Below are 18650 nucleotides of genomic sequence, written 5' to 3' on the forward strand. Positions count from 1 at the left end.
TTCGGTTACAAGTTTCATTGGCGATAGAATTGATGTCGCCGTTCCACTTGTCATGGAGTTATCCCAAAATGAAATGGCGTTACGTACAACTTTATTGTGACGTAAAATTTTGGCTAACATGTATTGCAGCAAAGAAAAAATCATGCACACGCTACGTTCACCACTGAGCCCATATCGCACCATGCAACGCCAAATAAAATGGTGTTGATCAAAAAGATTATTGTTTCGCGCCAAATGAGATACTAACTATTAGTATAAATATGAGAAAGTATACACAAACAAAACTTGAACATGTTCCCTAATTGTGATGAGAAAAAAAATCGAAACAGTAGACATGGGAGACCCACGTGCCAAATCGATGTCAAAGGATCAAACATCATGATGTAAACTCGCTTTCATCCAATCCGACAGACCAACACTGTTATCAGACGATGGTTCAAACCTGACGACCAGCAGGGGAGCCTGTGTCATTTACTCATTTGCCTTTTCCTCCGGTGCACGCCTGCAACCCTTCCAACGTATAAATAAGGACCGGCTCCCGGCCAAACTCCCAAATTCCAATCCGGCCCCTGCCTCCTTCCCGTCCTCCGCCTCCGCCTCCTCCCGCTCTCCAGTTGTCTCCTCCCGCCTCCCCTCCCCCTCCCGGAGAAGCCTCTCCCGCCCCCTCCTCCGCCAAGCCAGCCCTAGGCGGGAGCCGCCTCCCAGGAGCTCTTCCGGGAGGCCAGGATGGCGGCCACGTCGGCGCCGCCCGCGAGCGCCCACGCCAACGGGAACGGCACCCACGCGGGGATGGCGGCGCAGGTGGGGGCGCCCACCAACCCCATGGCCACGGCGCTGCTCACCGATCAGTACCAGTTCTCCATGGCCTACGCGTACTGGAAGGCCGGGAAGCACGCCGACCGAGCCGTGTGAGTCCTCCCTCTCTCCCCTTGTCCCGCTTCGTTGGGTGCCTTTGTTTGGCCGTGTGCGGACTGGATTGGATCGGGGGGGTGGTGATCTGGCGAGAGGGTGGTGAGCGGGACCGGCTTATCTGTGCCGGGTTAGGTTTCGAGGGATCGGGCTTTTGGGGGATGCTATTGGTCGTCGCTCATGCAACTCTCATGTTGCTGTTGCTGTTGCTGAATGAGAGAGATATATTATGATCAATGTGTTGGTATTTGTTCTCGTAGGATTGGTTGTTTGGTATTAGAATTTTAATTTTTCTCACTTTCTCGCCGTCGTGGTTTAACACGGCGCGGTCTTTTCCGCTGCTAGTTGATTGATTGTTGGAGTGTTTTTTTTTTCAATTTTGTTTTTCTAGTGGGTGCTCTGGTTTTGCTTTGGGAAGCCTTCTCGTGCGTAGTTACAGTTTCTTAACATTTTGAGCATCTTGTTCGTTTTTTTGTTACTACGGTAGTATGCATTTACTGTATGCCAACAGGGACTACCTTTTGCCGATACGATGTTGCTTATTAAAAAAAACTGCCAAATGGGATGCCACTTCAATAATTTTGCTACATGCACCTTTTTGCTCTGTCTTCAAATGGGCTTTCATTTTCATAGCTCAACTTTGTAATTGCTTTGGGGGGAGCCCTTTCCAGTGTGCAATTTTAATCAATCCTTGTCGAGGTTGGTATTTTAGCTGTGTTTTAAGTTGCTTGGAGTTGACGAAGATCCTTGTGCTTTTTTGTTAAAGGTATATTCCGGATTTTGTGTTAATTTATCATATATCGGGTTTCGGAGCCAAAACTTTTACTACTTTGCCCTTCTTGTGATAGATTCTACCAAATAAGTGTAACTAGTCTTGGATAATTTTCACAGTCTGTGCATAGAGAATTTTTTTTTACCGAAAGCATGATGTAATTCATTGGAGACAAATGGATGGAGACATCTAAGTTAAGACAAATAGATGTGCGAGCTTTACTACTTGAGTAAACAAATGAGACGACCATTTCATCTTTGGATTTCATATTTAATTGCTTTGGCCATCCAAGGTATGAAATGTGTACAGTCACAAACGTATGCAAGAAAGCAACATTTACTTAAAGAAGTTGCATATTTCAGTAGTGGTCTAGTGGACATCTCCTTTTTCTCAGGAAAAAAAGCAAGATGATATCATCATATATGATATATATGTTAGCTTGTTCAGGAACAAGGGAATTTCAGAAGAAAAGTCGTCGTGATTTTGTCATTCGAGGAATATTCCGGGTGGTACTTCTGAATTACACTAGGCAGTTTTTTATATTGTTGTTACCTATGTACAACATGACAATGCGAAACTATGGGCCTACCAAAACTATTGATGTATATTGTGCTAAACGAGGATCTTTGGGTGAAGTGATTTTCTCTATGTTTGTATGGAATATGTTCATGGTTCTTGACTAGGGCATTTGGGACCTATTGCTTTTCCTTTATTAATGATATGTGCCTCTGCACCCTCAGATTTTATCTGAATAAGGTAATAGGACTTGTTTTGCATGTATTGCATTAATACGTTGTTTGCCTACAGGATAAGATATTTGTCGGCTTCTGAAAATGCAGTGTGTTTTCTTTTGCCTTTTTTTTCAACAGCTCCCTAAATTACATTTATGAAGTGCTTCTACATGCTTCCAAACAAAACAACACCAATCTCACGTAGCTTTTTTCTTATCATGCCTCCAAACAAAGCGACACCAATCTCACGTAGCTTTTTTCTTATCACAATCTTAGGGGAATTTGGACATGCAAATGGTATGTTAATGCTAGGCCACGGCATAATTCAACTAGGCCAAGTTGGGAAAGTATCTTTCCCATGTTTCTCCCTGTTTAAGACAATTCGTCCACAATTATATTAATATAATCTACTGCGTGCATTTGTTTACAGGCAATTATTCCTTGCATATCTTTGTGTGGTATTCTTCTCCATTCAAGTGTGAACAGCAAAAACCTTCATACCAGCATAATTAGAAGAACTTTAGGTTTATAGATGAAACAGTAAATGCTGAAAAGTTGCCCACTGCCCTGCCCAGGGTGTATGTAGTTAGTTGTTACCAACATATTGCATCCAAAACTGAGAGGATAGTAACAAAAGGATCATGCTGGATTTGAGATTTTTATGGTTTCTTTCTTTAAGGTTTGATATATCTTGAGACTAACATATTGGGGTACACAGGCTTTGACTTGAAGCTTATGGTCATTGAATTTTAATCTGACAGCAATTTTCCGAAATCATCCTACTATAACGGACTCGTACATTTGGAAAAATTGAAACTTTAATCTTTGTAATTCACAAAGCATTCTTTGGCACAGCATGAGAAAGTGATTACCTAGTAGCAACTTGTATGTTCATCCAATGCTGTCCATTTTGTTGCAATTTTTAGTCTTTGTAGATCAAGGATACACTTTATGTTTGCTTCCTCATGAAGTGCTATTCTTCCGTAAACCTTTCAGTGAATGTAGTTGCTAATGCCAAGTCTATGAATGGAAAGAATGTATTACAGCTAATAGCTTTGTCAACCTCATTCTGATTTGGTTCCTTCTCCTTTCACAGCTTTGACCTGTACTTTAGGAAAAATCCATTTGGTGGGGAGTTCACAGTATTTGCTGGCCTAGAGGAGTGCATTAAGTTTATTGCAAATTTTAAGTTCACGGAAGATGACGTTTCTTTCCTGCAATCAGTCATGCCAATGTGTGAGGTATCATCTCATCCAGACATGAGTAAACTCCCTTTCCTCCCATGATTTTGGTGAATGGTTCCTTGATAGGCTGCTGGTTTTGCTGCAAATCAGCCTTTTAGTCACTCATATGTATATGTACATATATTGGTTGATTAGCATGAACTTAAAAAAATGGGTACTTTGAATGGAGGTAGAAGGAGCAACTTAAAAATACACGTGCCTTGGATATTTTCTTTTTTCACTCAACTTTTAATAGAATTATTAGGTTATTTTCCTGCTAAATGCTCATTTTCTTATGTAATATACAATTGCTAGGGTGCATTCTTCGATTATCTTAGGGAAGTTGACTGCTCTGATGTAGAGGTGTACTCCATTCCTGAGGGCTCAGTAGTCTTTCCAAAAGTGCCCTTGATGAGAGTTGAGGGTCCAGTTGCTGTAAGTTCAAAGCCCTCACCAGTTGTTTTACTAATATACCATATATTGTTTTGAGCATTGACCAAAATCTTGAAATGCATCTATGGTAACTTACCACTTGTTATGACATCATCAGGTGGTTCAACTTCTTGAAACTCCATTTATAAATCTTATAAATTATGCCTCTTTGGTAACTACTAATGCTGCGCGGCATCGTCATGTTGCTGGAAAATCAAAGGTTCTGTTGGAGTTCGGTTTAAGACGAGCACAGGTGTGATATTATTATCTGCCCCTTTTCAACTGTCATGCAACACCTTTTTGTACAGACTAGTATTTTTGTGTGATAAATATCACTGCGAATTTTATTACTGCAGGGACCTGATGGTGCAATAAGTGCCTCAAAATATTGTTTTATGGGAGGTTTTGATGCAACAAGGTGGGTTCTTTCATTTCTAAATTTATAAGTAGAATTAAGCAATATTTTACGCCCTTTGCTATTTATGATGATGCTTGATTGCCCTTTGCTATTTATGATGATGCTTGAAGAAGCGGTGTATTTTCAGTTATTATTGCGTTGCTTAGCCTTTTTTTCCTTTACCAAAATGTTAGATGTGTTCACCATTTGCTTAATTTCCTCTTGTTTTTGCAGTAATGTGTTGGCTGGAAATTTGTTTGGCATACCACTTCGTGGAACACACTCTCATGCTTTTGTTAGCTCGTACATGGTCAGTAAAATATCATTCCTGTTATGAATGAATGAGAACTTTCACAAATACAATAATTTTCTTCACTGGGGAGCATTATGTCTGTGCATACTGTAGTTGCATTATTCAAACAAAAACATTTTTTTACTATATTGATTGCTAGAGCCCCACTTTCAGGATTCTGGGTAACGTGTTCCATTCCTTCTCTTTTTAGCCATGCTACTTTTCTTTTGTCGTGTTCTTTTAACCTATGGATTAACATTTGAGCATAGTGATTCCTTTTCATGTCATTTCTGTACAATGTGCACAACAGTTGGTACTGTCCCTTGCATTTGCATCTACAGAAGTTCATGCTTAGAACACATTTTAGGGGTACATTTTTGTTTTTGTGCCATTTAATGTGAGTTGGTCCTTCCTGATTTAGTTATTAGTAATACTTTCAAAACTTTCAGAGCCTTGATGAGATCCCTGACAAGGCCCTCAGGAGTAAAGATGGTTCAAGAGTCTGCCAGGATTTTGTTAGTTTAGTGCAAGAATGGCTTCAAAAGATACAGGTATGATTTCAGAACCTTGTTGCATTGGTTTTAGTTCTCAGTATTCTTATGTCACTTTTTTCAATTAATTTCAGGTAGCAGATTCATTAGGTGGTGTATTTGGTTATACAAATCCAAGTGAGCTGGCAGCATTTGCATCCTATGCGTTGGCTTTTCCAAGCAACTTCCTAGCTCTTGTGGACACATATGACGTGAGTTAGTTTGTCTGAGCTTCAAGCTTTTCTTTTGTTGTTTGTACTTCTATTCGTGTCTGAATGAACAGGGCCAACACTCTTTTCTCGAGGTGGTGAGTAGGACCGAAACCTCCCATTTGATACTTTGTCAATTATGACTTCAAGATTTTCTGTTTATCTTTCGAATGGTACTCCTTTTCTCAATTCTGATGTTACCAAATGATCCTCATATTCAATGCTGGTATCAAGAAATCGTGATCTTTTGTTTAGTGTCATGCTTGCTGTTACTTTAGGCACAGACATGCATGGACTTATTTTTGCCTAAGATTATAGTGATCGGTGATTGCACGATTCCTGAACAAATGTGTTTTTACTATTATTGCTACCTTGGCATTTATTCAGAAGGCATAATCAATTGCTAACTGATTCATGTATGTCTTTAACCATGCATAAGCCATACTCACCATCTCTTATACCAATGATGCTCTTCACCTGCAGAGTGTGTATATTATCTTTTTTTGTGCTGCATCCTTAGTCCTTACTTTCTGCGGCATAATTGTTGTAATTATTATTTATCCTTCAGGTTATGCGAAGTGGTATTCCAAATTTCTGCGCAGTGGCTCTAGCACTACATGATTTAGGGTATGTCAAATGTCCTTTGGTGCTCATTACTTGTGTGTTTTGACCACAGCCCTATCTTCCCATGGAAATTTCATGAACTCAAAAGGAAAAAAAATCAAGAAAACATAGATGAAGCTTAAGTTTATAAAAAAAAGGGTCACGCCAGTAGCATACAATTTAGGATGGTTTAAACTTATAATAACTTTATAATTTGAGGCCCTACCAATCAGGGACTCTGTCAATACTGGTTTGCTTTGTTGCAAAATAATTTGCAATATCTCAGTACTCAAGATTCCTATATGGTTCGGGAATACAAATGAGAATTGGCTGCATGTTTTGTTATTTCTATTTGGTTTGGTTTCTTATGTGTCCATGGTTAACTGAGATAAGAAATTCCCTGATATTTATTTTCAAATTTTAAAAAGATCATTTTGCCTAATCGTATCTTCTTTTGTAGGTACAAGGCATCTGGTATTAGATTAGATTCTGGTGATCTGGCCTATTTGTCTATTGAAGCACGAAAAGTGTTTCGTGCTGTAGAGAAGGAGTTTAATGTACCTGGTTTTGGGAAGATGGTCATCACTGCTAGCAATGACTTGAATGAGGAAACCATTGATGCCCTCAACAAGCAGGTAATAAACTTATCTTGGGATCGATATCGCAATTTATCAAAACTTATCTTGCCAATGTTATCAGATGCATTTGTGTGTTCTGCAGTGTATTTTTCTTTCTTTTTAATCCTATCAGTTGTAGATATAATTTCTCCATTTCTTTGCAGGGTCATGAGGTTGATGCATTTGGGATTGGAACTTATCTTGTAACGTGTTATTCCCAGGCTGCTCTTGGCTGTGTCTTTAAGCTAGTTGAGATCAATAGTAAACCTCGTATTAAACTCTCTGAGGATGTGGCAAAAGTATGTCCAGTATTCTAATGTCTAAAGTAATTGGTTTCTATGTATAGTTTACTGATGGTATGATGTAATTTTTGGTTTCTATGTATTGTTTACTGATGGAATGATGTAATTTCAGGTTTCCATTCCGTGCAAAAAGCGATGTTTCAGATTGTACGGGAAAGAAGGCTATCCACTGGTGGACATCATGATTCGTGAAAGTGAACCATCACCTAAGGTAAAATACACCTCTGTTTTCTTTGTTCACATGTGAGCTTTATATTTAGCACAAGATTATTTAATTACCAAAGAACAGAATTGTAGAATATACCTTGGAATGGAACATAGCTAATCTAGTATTTGAGTTCATTACATGCTTCCTATGGTCTGTATCTTGTCTTTGACATTTTTGTCTGCATTAACCTCCAATGTTTAAACTGGATTTCATAATTCAAAATACTGCAGGCAGGAGAACGAATCCTCTGCCGCCATCCGTTCATTGAATCAAAAAGAGCATACGTTGTCCCCCAACATGTTGAGGAGCTTCTTCAGTGCTATTGGCCTGGGAGATCAGGTATGGATATTTTATCTTTCTTATAATGAGAATTTTGTTAGTGATCATGAGCTCATGACTAAATTTTGAAAGTGGTAATCAGAAAGGGAAGTAATCAACATTAGCACCATGTAGCCTTTAAAAGTTGAAAGGATCTTCCTTTCGCACTAAATCTTTAAAAAGAATCCCCCCCCCAAAAAAAAAAAAAAAAACAGGTGGCTGGCTCAAAATCTTTCCATGAGCATCGTGTCGGTATTTCCCTGCACTCATCGATCAGCAAAGCAAAACCCCTTTCATGTCGCCCCTGGAGTTTTCTTAAACAAAATGGGACACGTTTAGGAAAAAATAACGTCATCAGACCCTGAATAATAATTGTCTATGGGATCATTAAAATACTGTAGACTTGCAGTGTCCTCGCTCTCGACTTACTGATTGTCTTGTTACGCGTCAATGACAAGGCACCTGCGTTTCCATGCAGATAAGCCCAGAGCAGAGCTGCCCTCTTTGGACAAGATCAGAAGCCGCTGCATGCAACAGCTTGAAAAGCTGCGGCCTGACCACATCCGGCGGCTAAACCCAACACCCTACAAGGTTTGTTCCTTCTCATTTCCCCTTATCATTCCCATAATGACGTATCATAACCAGTAACCTCACTAACTCTTCGCTTTGAGCAGGTAAGCGTGAGCGCAAAGCTGTACGATTTCATCCACTGCCTATGGCTGAACGAGGCGCCAGTAGGTGAACTGCAGTAGGAGGATGGTCACATGAAGTTTTGGGCCATCTTGGAGGTATAGCAGCAATATACCGCGAAAAAGGTTTAGAGATCTTGTGCAGCTGTGCACAACACCAGCTCATTGCTCATCCCTTAGGATTTTGCTCGCCCAGCTCTCATCTTGTACAACCCGGTTATCGTTGTAGATGCAGGCCTGATTAATACACCCCTTGATTGGTGGGGATATACTATATATATACATCGTTGTGGAAAAAACTGAACACATCAGTTATGAGTCCATGGGAAAAATTAACAGCCAAAGATGTTGAGATCCTGCATGCCGATGCCGTGTTTGTCCTCTTGCAGCATACGCAGGTGCAGGTGTCAGATCGAAATTGGAGTTGCCGCTGCAATTGCAATCTGCCAGTGCTTGAATTGCTGGTGTCACTGTTGTCTGTTATCGTGTGTTCTTATGCAAGAACCGACTGACGAGTCCGGCCAAAAGGCGCAGTCAGTAGAGTAAGCAGGAATCGGTGATGCGCTCGCCAACCACCCCTTCGCAATTAATCGCGGCACAGTGACTGAACACTTTGGTTTGGTTGTGTTTTTTTTCCCCTCTGAACTACCGTTGCGTTATGACAGCACATGTAACAGACCGGTTGGCTGCTTTTGGAGGTGGTGGTGGCACGCATGGCTGTTTGCTCAGTTCTGCGCGATTCCTGCCAAAAGGTGACTAGGTGCGCTAATTTTCGTGGAAAGGGCACACGTTACAGAATGGGGGAACTTGCAGGGATAGAGGCCTGTGAGATGTCTATGGTTAGGTTAGAAGCATCAAACACTACAGATTCGTATCACCAGTCTAATTTTACTCCCAACCCCTAACTCTCCGTTTAATTTACATCTCTCACGTCTAAAATCGGATAAAAGCATGCTGATTTCAAAATTGGTGCAAAGTATGTCCTAAACAATTCTAGGTTACCTTATTGACGTGCCGATCACGTAATCAAATTTACGTGATGAATATACTATCAGTACTATGTTAGCACACCTTTATCCATCTCCATGCAACATTAGCATAGAGCTGTTGCCATCCACCTTTGCCACCTCCACCCAACTTCACCTCTCCATCAACCACGCTATTCTTCCCGGTGACGAATCCAACCAGTGAGTTTAGAAGGGGCTCCCCATCCTTCCTCTCCTTCCCTCCCTTCTCTTCTTCTTTCTTCTTCCTAAAAAATCATGGGGGGCTAAGGAGGGGCTCCATTGTCTGAGAGCGGCGGTAGGGGGGCTTGAGCCCCACCCGCCCCACCGCTGGATCCGTCGTTGATTCTTCCAGCATGTTCCATGGCTAATACTACCTATGTTCATTTTTATTTGACGTTTAATTTATTTTGTTATTGCTTTCTTGTCTAAAACGACATATATACTCGATCGGAGGTAGTATGTAGAGAAACTAAATGATTTCTACGAAACCACTGCGAAATCCTTCTGCATGGTTTAGATTTTTTTTCAAAATTAAACAAATTCAAGACGAAAACTAAACCAAGAAGATTGTATGGACTTAGGGGACCAAGAGTGGTAAACTTTTTTCCTACAGTTTGAACATCATTTATTTGTTTTATTTTGAGCGGGTATTATTACAAAACCTGGTCAATACTTTTGGTTCTTGAAAGAAACCTGGTAAACTGTGAAGAAATGAAGCTGCAGGTGGAAAAGAAATACTGAAACAGCTAGCTCTCCAAGGGAAACAAACATCATCGGCCAATTTGCACCTTGCGCTTCGAGGAGGACGGGAATCACGTGGCTGAGATGGTGCTGCGGTTGGCAACCAAAACGACGGCGTCGCGGAAATAGCGGCATCTGACCATGTACGGTCGTGTACGTACGTCCGTGCTGGACTCGGTGCACGAGCTACTACAGCAAAGAAGAATCTTTGCCACCATATTCCTTTGAAACCATTTTCCTTTGAAAACCCCCACTAGGCCGCGACTTCTATAACACTGTCAATCGAATGGAAAATGCATCTTTGTGTGCATTATGCAATGCCAGAGCTAAATATGAGGAAAACTAACAGGCAGGAGCCCATTGATTAAGTTGATAAAGACGAAGACCTTCCAAAAATATCCTGTCCATGCTAATAACATGTGTGGTAAGGAAATATAAATAATTAAAAAAATTATAACAATTAACATATCTAATTATATGATTGTGCATTATATATGTGAGTTGTACATGTGTTTTTATCTTCTGAAGAGATAAAGATGTGTCAGATATGTCAATGCTCGACGTGTTAAAACATTACTCCCTGAACCTAGAAAAACCAAAACGACCTACAATTTGAAACGGAGGGAGTACATTCAATCATTGACACCGAGAGGGGAAAAAGAACAACCAAACATGTCATGCTCTACATGTTAAACCATTACTTTCTATCATTGACATGGGCAAAAAGAGATATTGCAAAAGAAAATACTTTCAAGTATCGTTTAGAATATATAAATTCAGGTTAATCACTTGTTGCTGTACACTTGTACTCAAATATATCCTACTAAAAAAATTATTTATTTGTTTTGGGATGTATCAGGCATCGACTAGTGCAACGTGGCAAGCATCGCAGTTTGCTATATAGACGTGGCGATTGTGACAACCTACGAGTCACTGTTGAACACTAACGACTTGAGTATGCATCTCGTATGTGTACCGTGTACGGAGTCTACGTAGGCCCATCACAAAATCCTATGTCTGCGGGTGGTTTAGTTTTTGTCGGCAGATTTAATTGACAATAGTTGGTGATGGTTACCCCTCCCAATTTTACAATATCTTCTCATACATGCCTATACTACCTACAAACTTTCAGCTTTCAGGCTCAGAAGAAGTAGAAATTCCACATAAATCTCGCATATAAACTTCATAAAAGGAACCATCCAATTCCTATATGAACTTCATAAGAGAAATTCCTACCCTTTGAAACAGGGTTTGCAACTCTCCTCGTGGTCCTCTCTCGTCTGAAACTGAGCTCCTATGCGGCCTCAAAATATCCTGTATTTGTTTAGGTATCCGGTATTGACTTCCCTACCACCGAATTCCAAGTCGCCAATACAATTGTGCAAAGCCTGCAGGAACCTGTCAGGCTGTCACTGCTCCTCCTCTCTCCCACTGGTCCTGGATTCAGGAGTCCACTCCTCCGTGCCCTGGCTGTTCTCCACTCCCTCCCCTCACCTGACCTATCTTCTCTCACTACTCTCTCTCTCTCTCTCTCTCTCTCTCTCTCTCTCACACACACACACACACACTCTACAGTCTACTCTGAGCAGTCACTTTTGTACTATCCAGGCCTTCCTGTACATTTCTTGTTGATTTGGGATGTGATTGGCCTCTAATGATCGCCACCAACCACCCAGCCACCCAGGCCACACCTCACCAGCACCACCCTCGTCCTCCGCCTCCACACCCAAAATCTTCCATCCTCGCATCATCAGAGCTAGATTAACCTCGCCCGGCTCCTCACACCCTCGAAATGATCCGCTCTCCGCGCCCCACATTGCCCCCAAATCCAACCTTTTCGGGCCCAATCACCCTCCAAATCCACCTTTTTCGTCACTCCATCCTGTCCTAAATCCCTTCCTCTCTCCCACCCCCAAAGTCCTACTTTTCCCACTGCGTCCCCTGCAGAAATCGCAGAGATTCTTCGTTCTTGGCCACTTTGTTTGCCCACTCATTTGTTTGTTCCCTGCGAGAATCAAGTCTAGCTCACCAAATTCCCTGCAAAACCCCAGTTTTCGGCGATTCTTTTCTTGGAAAAATTCGTTTTAGCGCCCAATTCTGCTCGGGTTTCCGGGGAGATCCGCCATTTCTGCTTGAGCCCGGGAGGGAGCTGGGCAACGCGGCGCCCATGTCGGACTCCGACCAGGGCACGCTGGTGTTCGGGCTCCACCTCTGGGAGCTCGTCGGCATCGGTGTCGGCGCCGCCTTCGTGCTCCTCCTCGTCCTCCTCTCCCTGGTGTGCCTCCTCGCCTCCCGCCGCCGCCGACGCCGGCGCGCCGTCCCGGCCACCCCCGTCCTCCACCTCCCCGTCGTCGTGCCCAATGCCCAGTCCAAGCACCCCGCCAAGCCACCCAAGGACATCCAGGAGGTGCCCTCCCGCGGCGCCGCGGCCCCCGCCGCCCCGGCCAAGGCGCCGCTCGCGCAGGTGCTCCAGGCGCCGCCGCCGGACTCCATCCAGATCGAGACCGGGAAGGAGCACCGCATCACGTTCCCGGAGCAGCCGCCGCCGCCGCACCACCAGCGGAGCGGGGGGCCGTCGTCGCGGGGCGCCAGCGGCGAGAGCCGCGGCGGGGGCGGGGAGCCGGGGGTCCCGGAGGTGTCCCACCTGGGGTGGGGCCACTGGTACACGCTCAAGGAGCTGGAGGACGCCACGTGCATGTTCGCCGACGAGAAGGTGATCGGCGAGGGCGGCTACGGCATCGTCTACCACGGCGTGCTCGAGGGCGGCGTGCAGGTCGCCGTCAAGAACCTGCTCAACAACAGGTACTGATGCTACCTGTAAGCTGAATCGTAGCCGTATTTAGAAGCTTATGTGTTGAATTCGCTTCCTTCATTTTTAGAAACTGTTGATTGTAGTCTAAGCAAGATGCACACGAATGGTCAATGGAGATGTTGACAATTCAGATGGTGACATTGTGCAAGAAACCCAATCAAGTCGTGTTTTTTATGATTCATGCTTAGTAGTGAAGTCTGCAGTACATAGATGATGAAATGTATGTTTGTATTAGTGACGTTAGTGTTGCTGAATTAGTAAAATGTGATGCTCTGATTTGTTAGGGGGCAGGCAGAGAGGGAATTCAAGGTTGAGGTGGAAGCGATTGGGCGAGTGCGGCACAAGAACCTGGTGCGGCTCTTAGGATACTGTGCTGAAGGGAACCAAAGGTATCTTCTTATAATCTTATATGAACTGTGAACATCAGTTTTAGCTCAGATTGTTTGAGTTGTAGAAGCAAGGAGCTTATATCAAAAATTTCATTGAATATGGTTTTTTCCCCAGGATGCTTGTGTATGAGTATGTAAATAACGGAAACTTGGAGCAATGGCTCCATGGTGATGTTGGTCCTGTGAGCCCTCTGACATGGGATATCAGAATGAAGATTATTCTGGGAACAGCAAAAGGGTATTCCCTTTTGAGATTATATCTGCAGTCTATATAATATTTTTGTTGTCACTGTCTGCTTACATTATTTTACCTAACTGTGCAGCTTAATGTATTTGCACGAGGGACTTGAACCAAAGGTGGTTCACCGTGATGTCAAGTCAAGCAATATTCTCCTTGACAAGCGTTGGAATGCTAAACTTTCTGATTTTGGGCTAGCAAAGCTTTTGGGTTCAGAGAGGAGTTACGTGACAACCAGGGTCATGGGGACATTTGGGTTAGACATCAACTCTCTACCTATAAAATTGGATCACAGAAGATACACAAGAATGCGGCGGCTTATTTTTATTTTATTATTTGCAGGTATGTTGCTCCAGAATATGCAGGCACTGGCATGTTGAATGAAACTAGTGATGTCTATAGTTTTGGAATCCTTATCATGGAAATAATATCTGGCCGGGTTCCTGTTGATTACAACAGGCCACCAGGGGAGGTTAGTAATGACCATGCTCCTTACGAGTGCTAATTAAAGAACCAGTGAAATGCATTTCTTAGCTGTGGTGTAATCATTTTCAGGTTAATCTTGTTGAATGGCTGAAGACAATGGTCAGCAACCGAAATTCCGAAGGGGTTTTGGACCCGAAGATGACTGAGAAGCCTACTTCTAGGGCATTGAAGAAGGCTTTGTTAGTGGCTTTGCGGTGCGTAGATCCTGAAGCTCGCAAGAGGCCAAAGATTGGGCATGTCATTCACATGCTTGAAGTTGATGATTTCCCCTACAGAGATGTAAGTCAAGGTGGCATTTGGATATTTATGAACTTATTTTTTGAGAGTCCATTATTTGGTTACGATGCTTTGCATTGATTTTGTCGCCCCTAAATATTACTGCTAGCTAATTCTGAACCAAGAAAGTCGTCATGATGAACGCCTTGTGCTGTACTCGTTGTTTACATTTAGATTAACTGAGTAACATTTCCTTTTGACATGTTTGTCAAGTATCCCTACGGGTCAGTCTGAATTGCTTGAGCGTTTATTTTCACTAGGTTATCACCACATTTGTGACACGTCTGAGATTCTTTTTATTTCTGTAAATCATGTGGGGTCTCCAAAGCCTTCAAGAACCGCCAAGTAGTTCTTTCCTCTAATAATTTCAGATTCTTGTAAAAAGTAAAGCGATATTTTTCCAAAACTATACAGACTTAGATTGCTAACTTTTTGCTACTCTCTTGGCAGGAACGTCGCGGTGGCAAGGCTCCAACTCAAGCGAGATCAGTGGAAACACCTGCAAGTGATCCGGGCGATAGCAGTGGGAACAACACGCCAAAAGACACACCGAAAGGAGGAGAGCCTTTCAAATGGAGAACTCAGGAGACCTAGCTGTCAGGAAAAGCGGTGATTGTTCCGAGTCCTCGTGCCCGACCGTAAGTCTGTACGCCGCGAGGCCACAAAAGGCTCATTTGCTGTCTCGTCAGTTGATCAGTTGGGCACACGAGCTCTGCAAGCACCAGTGGTGATCGTCGTGACAGTATCTGTACATTGTCGGATTAATATGTTAGGCATAGTGATTTTTTGGTTGTTTTGTTCCAGGGTCGTATTTATTCGAGAGATGATTTGTATGGGTAAAGGCGTGTCTACTCTTGAGGTGAAAAAAAATGATTGAGCATTGCTATAGCTGAAAAACCGTTCCAGTAGGATTGGCCAATGACCTCCAAACCATGCTGCCAGTATTGAGCATCTGCTTGACATATAGGGTAGTGATTGGTCACTTGGTTAGTCCTAGCCTGGCTAGAAAACTAAGCCAGGCTAGATTTCACCGGGCTTAACCGATGCAATTCATATGTGTTTGGTTGGGTGGTGAAGGTTAGCCTGAATTGCTGAAGCTTGTAGCCTGAATTGCTGAAGCTGAATTGCTGAAGCTTGGTTGTCTGCACAGTTTGATACTCTCACCATGTACTTATGGAGGTGAAGTTACCATCTCCTTAACTCAATTTTTAAACCTCATCCGAAGGCTCGTCAGAGAGAGGGCAGCATCAGCGGAGGAGAGCAGCTGAGCCGGAGCCCCTCTAGCCTGGCAGCGGCGTCGGAGGTGGCTGCCGCCGCGGCGGGTGCAGAGGAGAGCAGCTGAGCCGAGGCCCCTTCAGCCTAATTTTCTTATGTATAGAACTTTTTTTTACTCGCCACTTCTAGTAAAATAGAAATTCTAAATTACTATAATCGCACTTTCTATTATACTGGAATAGAACATAGTAGAATAGAACGACTCTTTCTGGCGACGGCGTGGGAGGATGGCGCGGGTGGTGGCCGCCGCCGCTGCGGGTGCAGAGGAGAGCAGCTGAGCCGGGGTCCTCCAGCCTGGTGGCGGCGTGGGAGGATGGCGCCGGAGGTGGCTGCCGCCGCTGCGGGTGCAGAGGAGAGCAGCTGAGCCCGGGCTTCTCCAGCCTGGCTGCGGCGTGGGAGGACAGCTTCGGAGGTGGCTACCGTCGCCACGTGTGCAGAGGAGAGTAGCTGAGCAGACGGACAACAACAGCAGCACAAATAGGTGGGCTGCGGAGGAGGCAATAATTGGATCCGCCGAGGTTGGATCACACGGCCGCAGTGATGGCAAATCCAATGGCTTGGGAGGACGGCGGGGACAATGGGGAGGAGGACCTCTAGCGGTGGCACTGAGGAAGAAAGAGCCAGGGAGCGGAGCTCCGCGGCGGCATGGTTGGGAGATAGCTCTACGGGATGGAGGAGGTCGGCCGCAGCGGGCTCGGCGTGGAGGTGGCGACGGGGACGGCGGAGGAGGTGCACGGCACGAGAGGTGAGCGGATGCGTAGCATCGAGCTAGAAGAAACTCGGTTCCGCGGATGCGACCTTCCCTCATGTTTCCAGCTAGCCAGGTTATCTACGCTGTGGTGTATAAGTTGGGCCTGGCTAGGAGGCGTATGCATCCAACCAATCAAGCCTAAAGTGCATAAGTGGAGCCTGGTTAGAACTTATGCACCCAACCAGTCACTACCGTAGTTCTCAGTTTCTGATGTCACACTAGCTACACTTCCTGTCACATGACACTCTGATTATGCAACTGCTCAAACTGAATGCTAGGGTTGCTGGGGGTGTACTGAAAGTTAGGGGTTGTTTGAATACCAGGGCTAAACTTTAGCCCTGTCATATCGAATGTTCGGATGGTAATTAGGAGGACTAAATATAAGCTAATTATAAAACTAATTGCAGAACTCCTAGGCTAATTCACGAGATGAATCTATTAAGCCTAATTAATTCATCACTAGCAAATGGTTACTGTAGCACCACATTGTCAAATTACGGACAAATTAGGCTTAATAGATTCGTCTCACGAATTAGCCTCCATTTGTATAATTAGTTTTATAATTAGACTATGTTTAATAATCCTAAATAATATCTAAACATCTGATGTGACAGGGTTAAAGTTTAGCCACCATGAGCCAAACACGTATGTGATGATTCAATTGTTCAGACTGAATGCTCACGGTTGCTGGGTGGTGTGAGGGCCTGATGTAGCTGCCAATGTTTGGTACACAATCACAGGGTTTCAACAGTTTTTGACAAGCAATTGCAGTCAGGTAGCCACAAAAAGTGTCGATTCCCAGGACGAATAGGTCACCTGCTTTGCCTGGCCAGAGGTTCAGACAGCGATGGTGGATGGAACCTGTGATTGGTACAGGCAGACCGGAGAAGTAACGGATTCCATGATGAGAAATGAGCAAATCCGGCTACAGGTCCTGCGTCTTTTTTGGAGGTGAGATGACGAGCGAGGGGAGGTAAACCAGGCAAGGACTGAGAGCAGCTGGCTCCGACGAAGACGAGTGAAGTGAAGGGTCGGTCGGCGTCGACGTCCCCAACGGAATCGCCGTCCAGATGGTTACGGGACGGCCGTTGCCGTGCGTCCTACGCCGCGCCCCCGTACAGCCCGTGCAGCCGGCCGGCGGGCCGGGTCGACCGCCGCCGCCGACGACGGGTCGCTGTCGACGGTGGCCGCGCGGCAGGCGGTGTCACCTCAAGGGACTCGCACGGGCCAGTAGAGTGATTTCGACCCATGAAAGCTCAATACGCAGCCCATGGGGATGCAAGCAAGGCTCACGGGAGCGAGAGAAGCGAAAGGAAGATGCTACTGCCGTGCTGCTGCTTTGTTTTCTTCTTCTTTTATTTTTCCTTTTCTATTCATTTTGTTAGTAATTTCTTTGTCCTTTTATTTCTAATTCTATTATAGATTTTCTTTATTGTCTTTTTGTTTCTATTTTCTTTTATTTTTGGTAATTATAAATTTCTTTTGTTGTTTACTTTGTTTTATTACATTTTCTTTAATTTTTTTACTAGTTGGCACTGTAAAAATATTTATTTGCTTTTAATAATAACTTGTTTGTCATATGAATATATTTTGTTCCCTATAATAATAATTTGTTCGAAACGTGGACATGTTTGTTCTCATGTCCAATAATTTGTTCGTGGGTGGATCCATTTTATTCAATTTACATATCAAATTGTTCATGATATTAAATTACTTATTTGTTTTTTAGACTAATATATTTTCATGTAAGGACAATTTTTTCATCGTACGCATTTTGTTTTTTGTGTAGAGTAATTTGTTCGTGGCACCATCTTATTCACTTTGTAGATTAATTTATTTAAGATGTTAAATTATTTCTTCACTTTACAGACAAAGCTTGTTCACTGTGGGAACTCATTTATTTGCAATATGCATTTTTAAGATTATTCTATGTTTATAAAGTCAAAGAAAAAACAAATACCTTATCATTGGCCACTAACACTCAGGGAATTCCTCATGCTAATTCGCATCCCACCCGCCGCTCGTGCGCTTTCCTCTTGCTAACTGCCTGTATGCGCTTCTCCTGTTCAGCGACCCATGGGCGTGCAGCAGTCCTGCAAATATTCTGACTTATCTCCATAAAATCGTGTATGTACATATGCTGAGCCTTATTCAAATTTTAAGCTCGTTTTTTTCGGTTCATTCCCTAATTGAATTGAAGGATGATTCGAAGTAATGACGGAGCTAGCACGGGACCGGTGGGGGCCCGTGCCCTCACCACTCGTGGCCAAGATTTTTTCTACTAAAATATTTTACATTAATGTTTTTAACTTTATGCCCTAGTGGTCTATGATTAATTTAGTTGGCCTCCTTTCCATCCTAGCTTCGACGCTTCGTTTTTGATTTGAAGTTTTCACCTGATTTAAAGTTTTATAAGCTCATGAACCATCTAGGTAGACCCTAT

The 18650-nt window shown here is 43.5% G+C and overlaps 2 protein-coding genes across 2 annotated transcripts; both read left to right on the plus strand.

Annotated features, from left to right (window-relative positions):
- The first annotated feature begins 566 nt into the window (after window positions 1-566).
- On the plus strand, window positions 567-8593 carry LOC101756146 (nicotinate phosphoribosyltransferase 2). The gene is made up of 15 exons (XM_004975568.3): window positions 567-908; window positions 3509-3653; window positions 3951-4070; window positions 4186-4320; window positions 4424-4485; window positions 4699-4774; window positions 5206-5307; window positions 5382-5498; window positions 6064-6122; window positions 6559-6733; window positions 6880-7014; window positions 7130-7228; window positions 7456-7564; window positions 8022-8134; window positions 8218-8593. Exons 1-15 carry the CDS (start codon window positions 727-729, stop codon window positions 8293-8295), a joined length of 1707 nt encoding a protein of 568 aa, XP_004975625.1. The 5' UTR covers window positions 567-726; the 3' UTR covers window positions 8296-8593.
- Window positions 8594-11515: 2922 nt separating this feature from the next.
- On the plus strand, window positions 11516-15114 carry LOC101757628 (probable serine/threonine-protein kinase At1g01540). Its single transcript, XM_004975572.4, has 7 exons — window positions 11516-12782; window positions 13077-13181; window positions 13297-13419; window positions 13505-13675; window positions 13762-13891; window positions 13975-14184; window positions 14632-15114. The coding sequence occupies exons 1-7, from the start codon at window positions 12148-12150 to the stop codon at window positions 14773-14775; spliced, it is 1518 nt and encodes a 505-aa protein (XP_004975629.1). The 5' UTR covers window positions 11516-12147; the 3' UTR covers window positions 14776-15114.
- The last annotated feature ends 3536 nt before the right edge of the window (window positions 15115-18650 follow it).

Source organism: Setaria italica, chromosome VII (genome assembly GCF_000263155.2).
Source record: "Setaria italica strain Yugu1 chromosome VII, Setaria_italica_v2.0, whole genome shotgun sequence".
NCBI lineage: Eukaryota > Viridiplantae > Streptophyta > Magnoliopsida > Poales > Poaceae > Setaria > Setaria italica.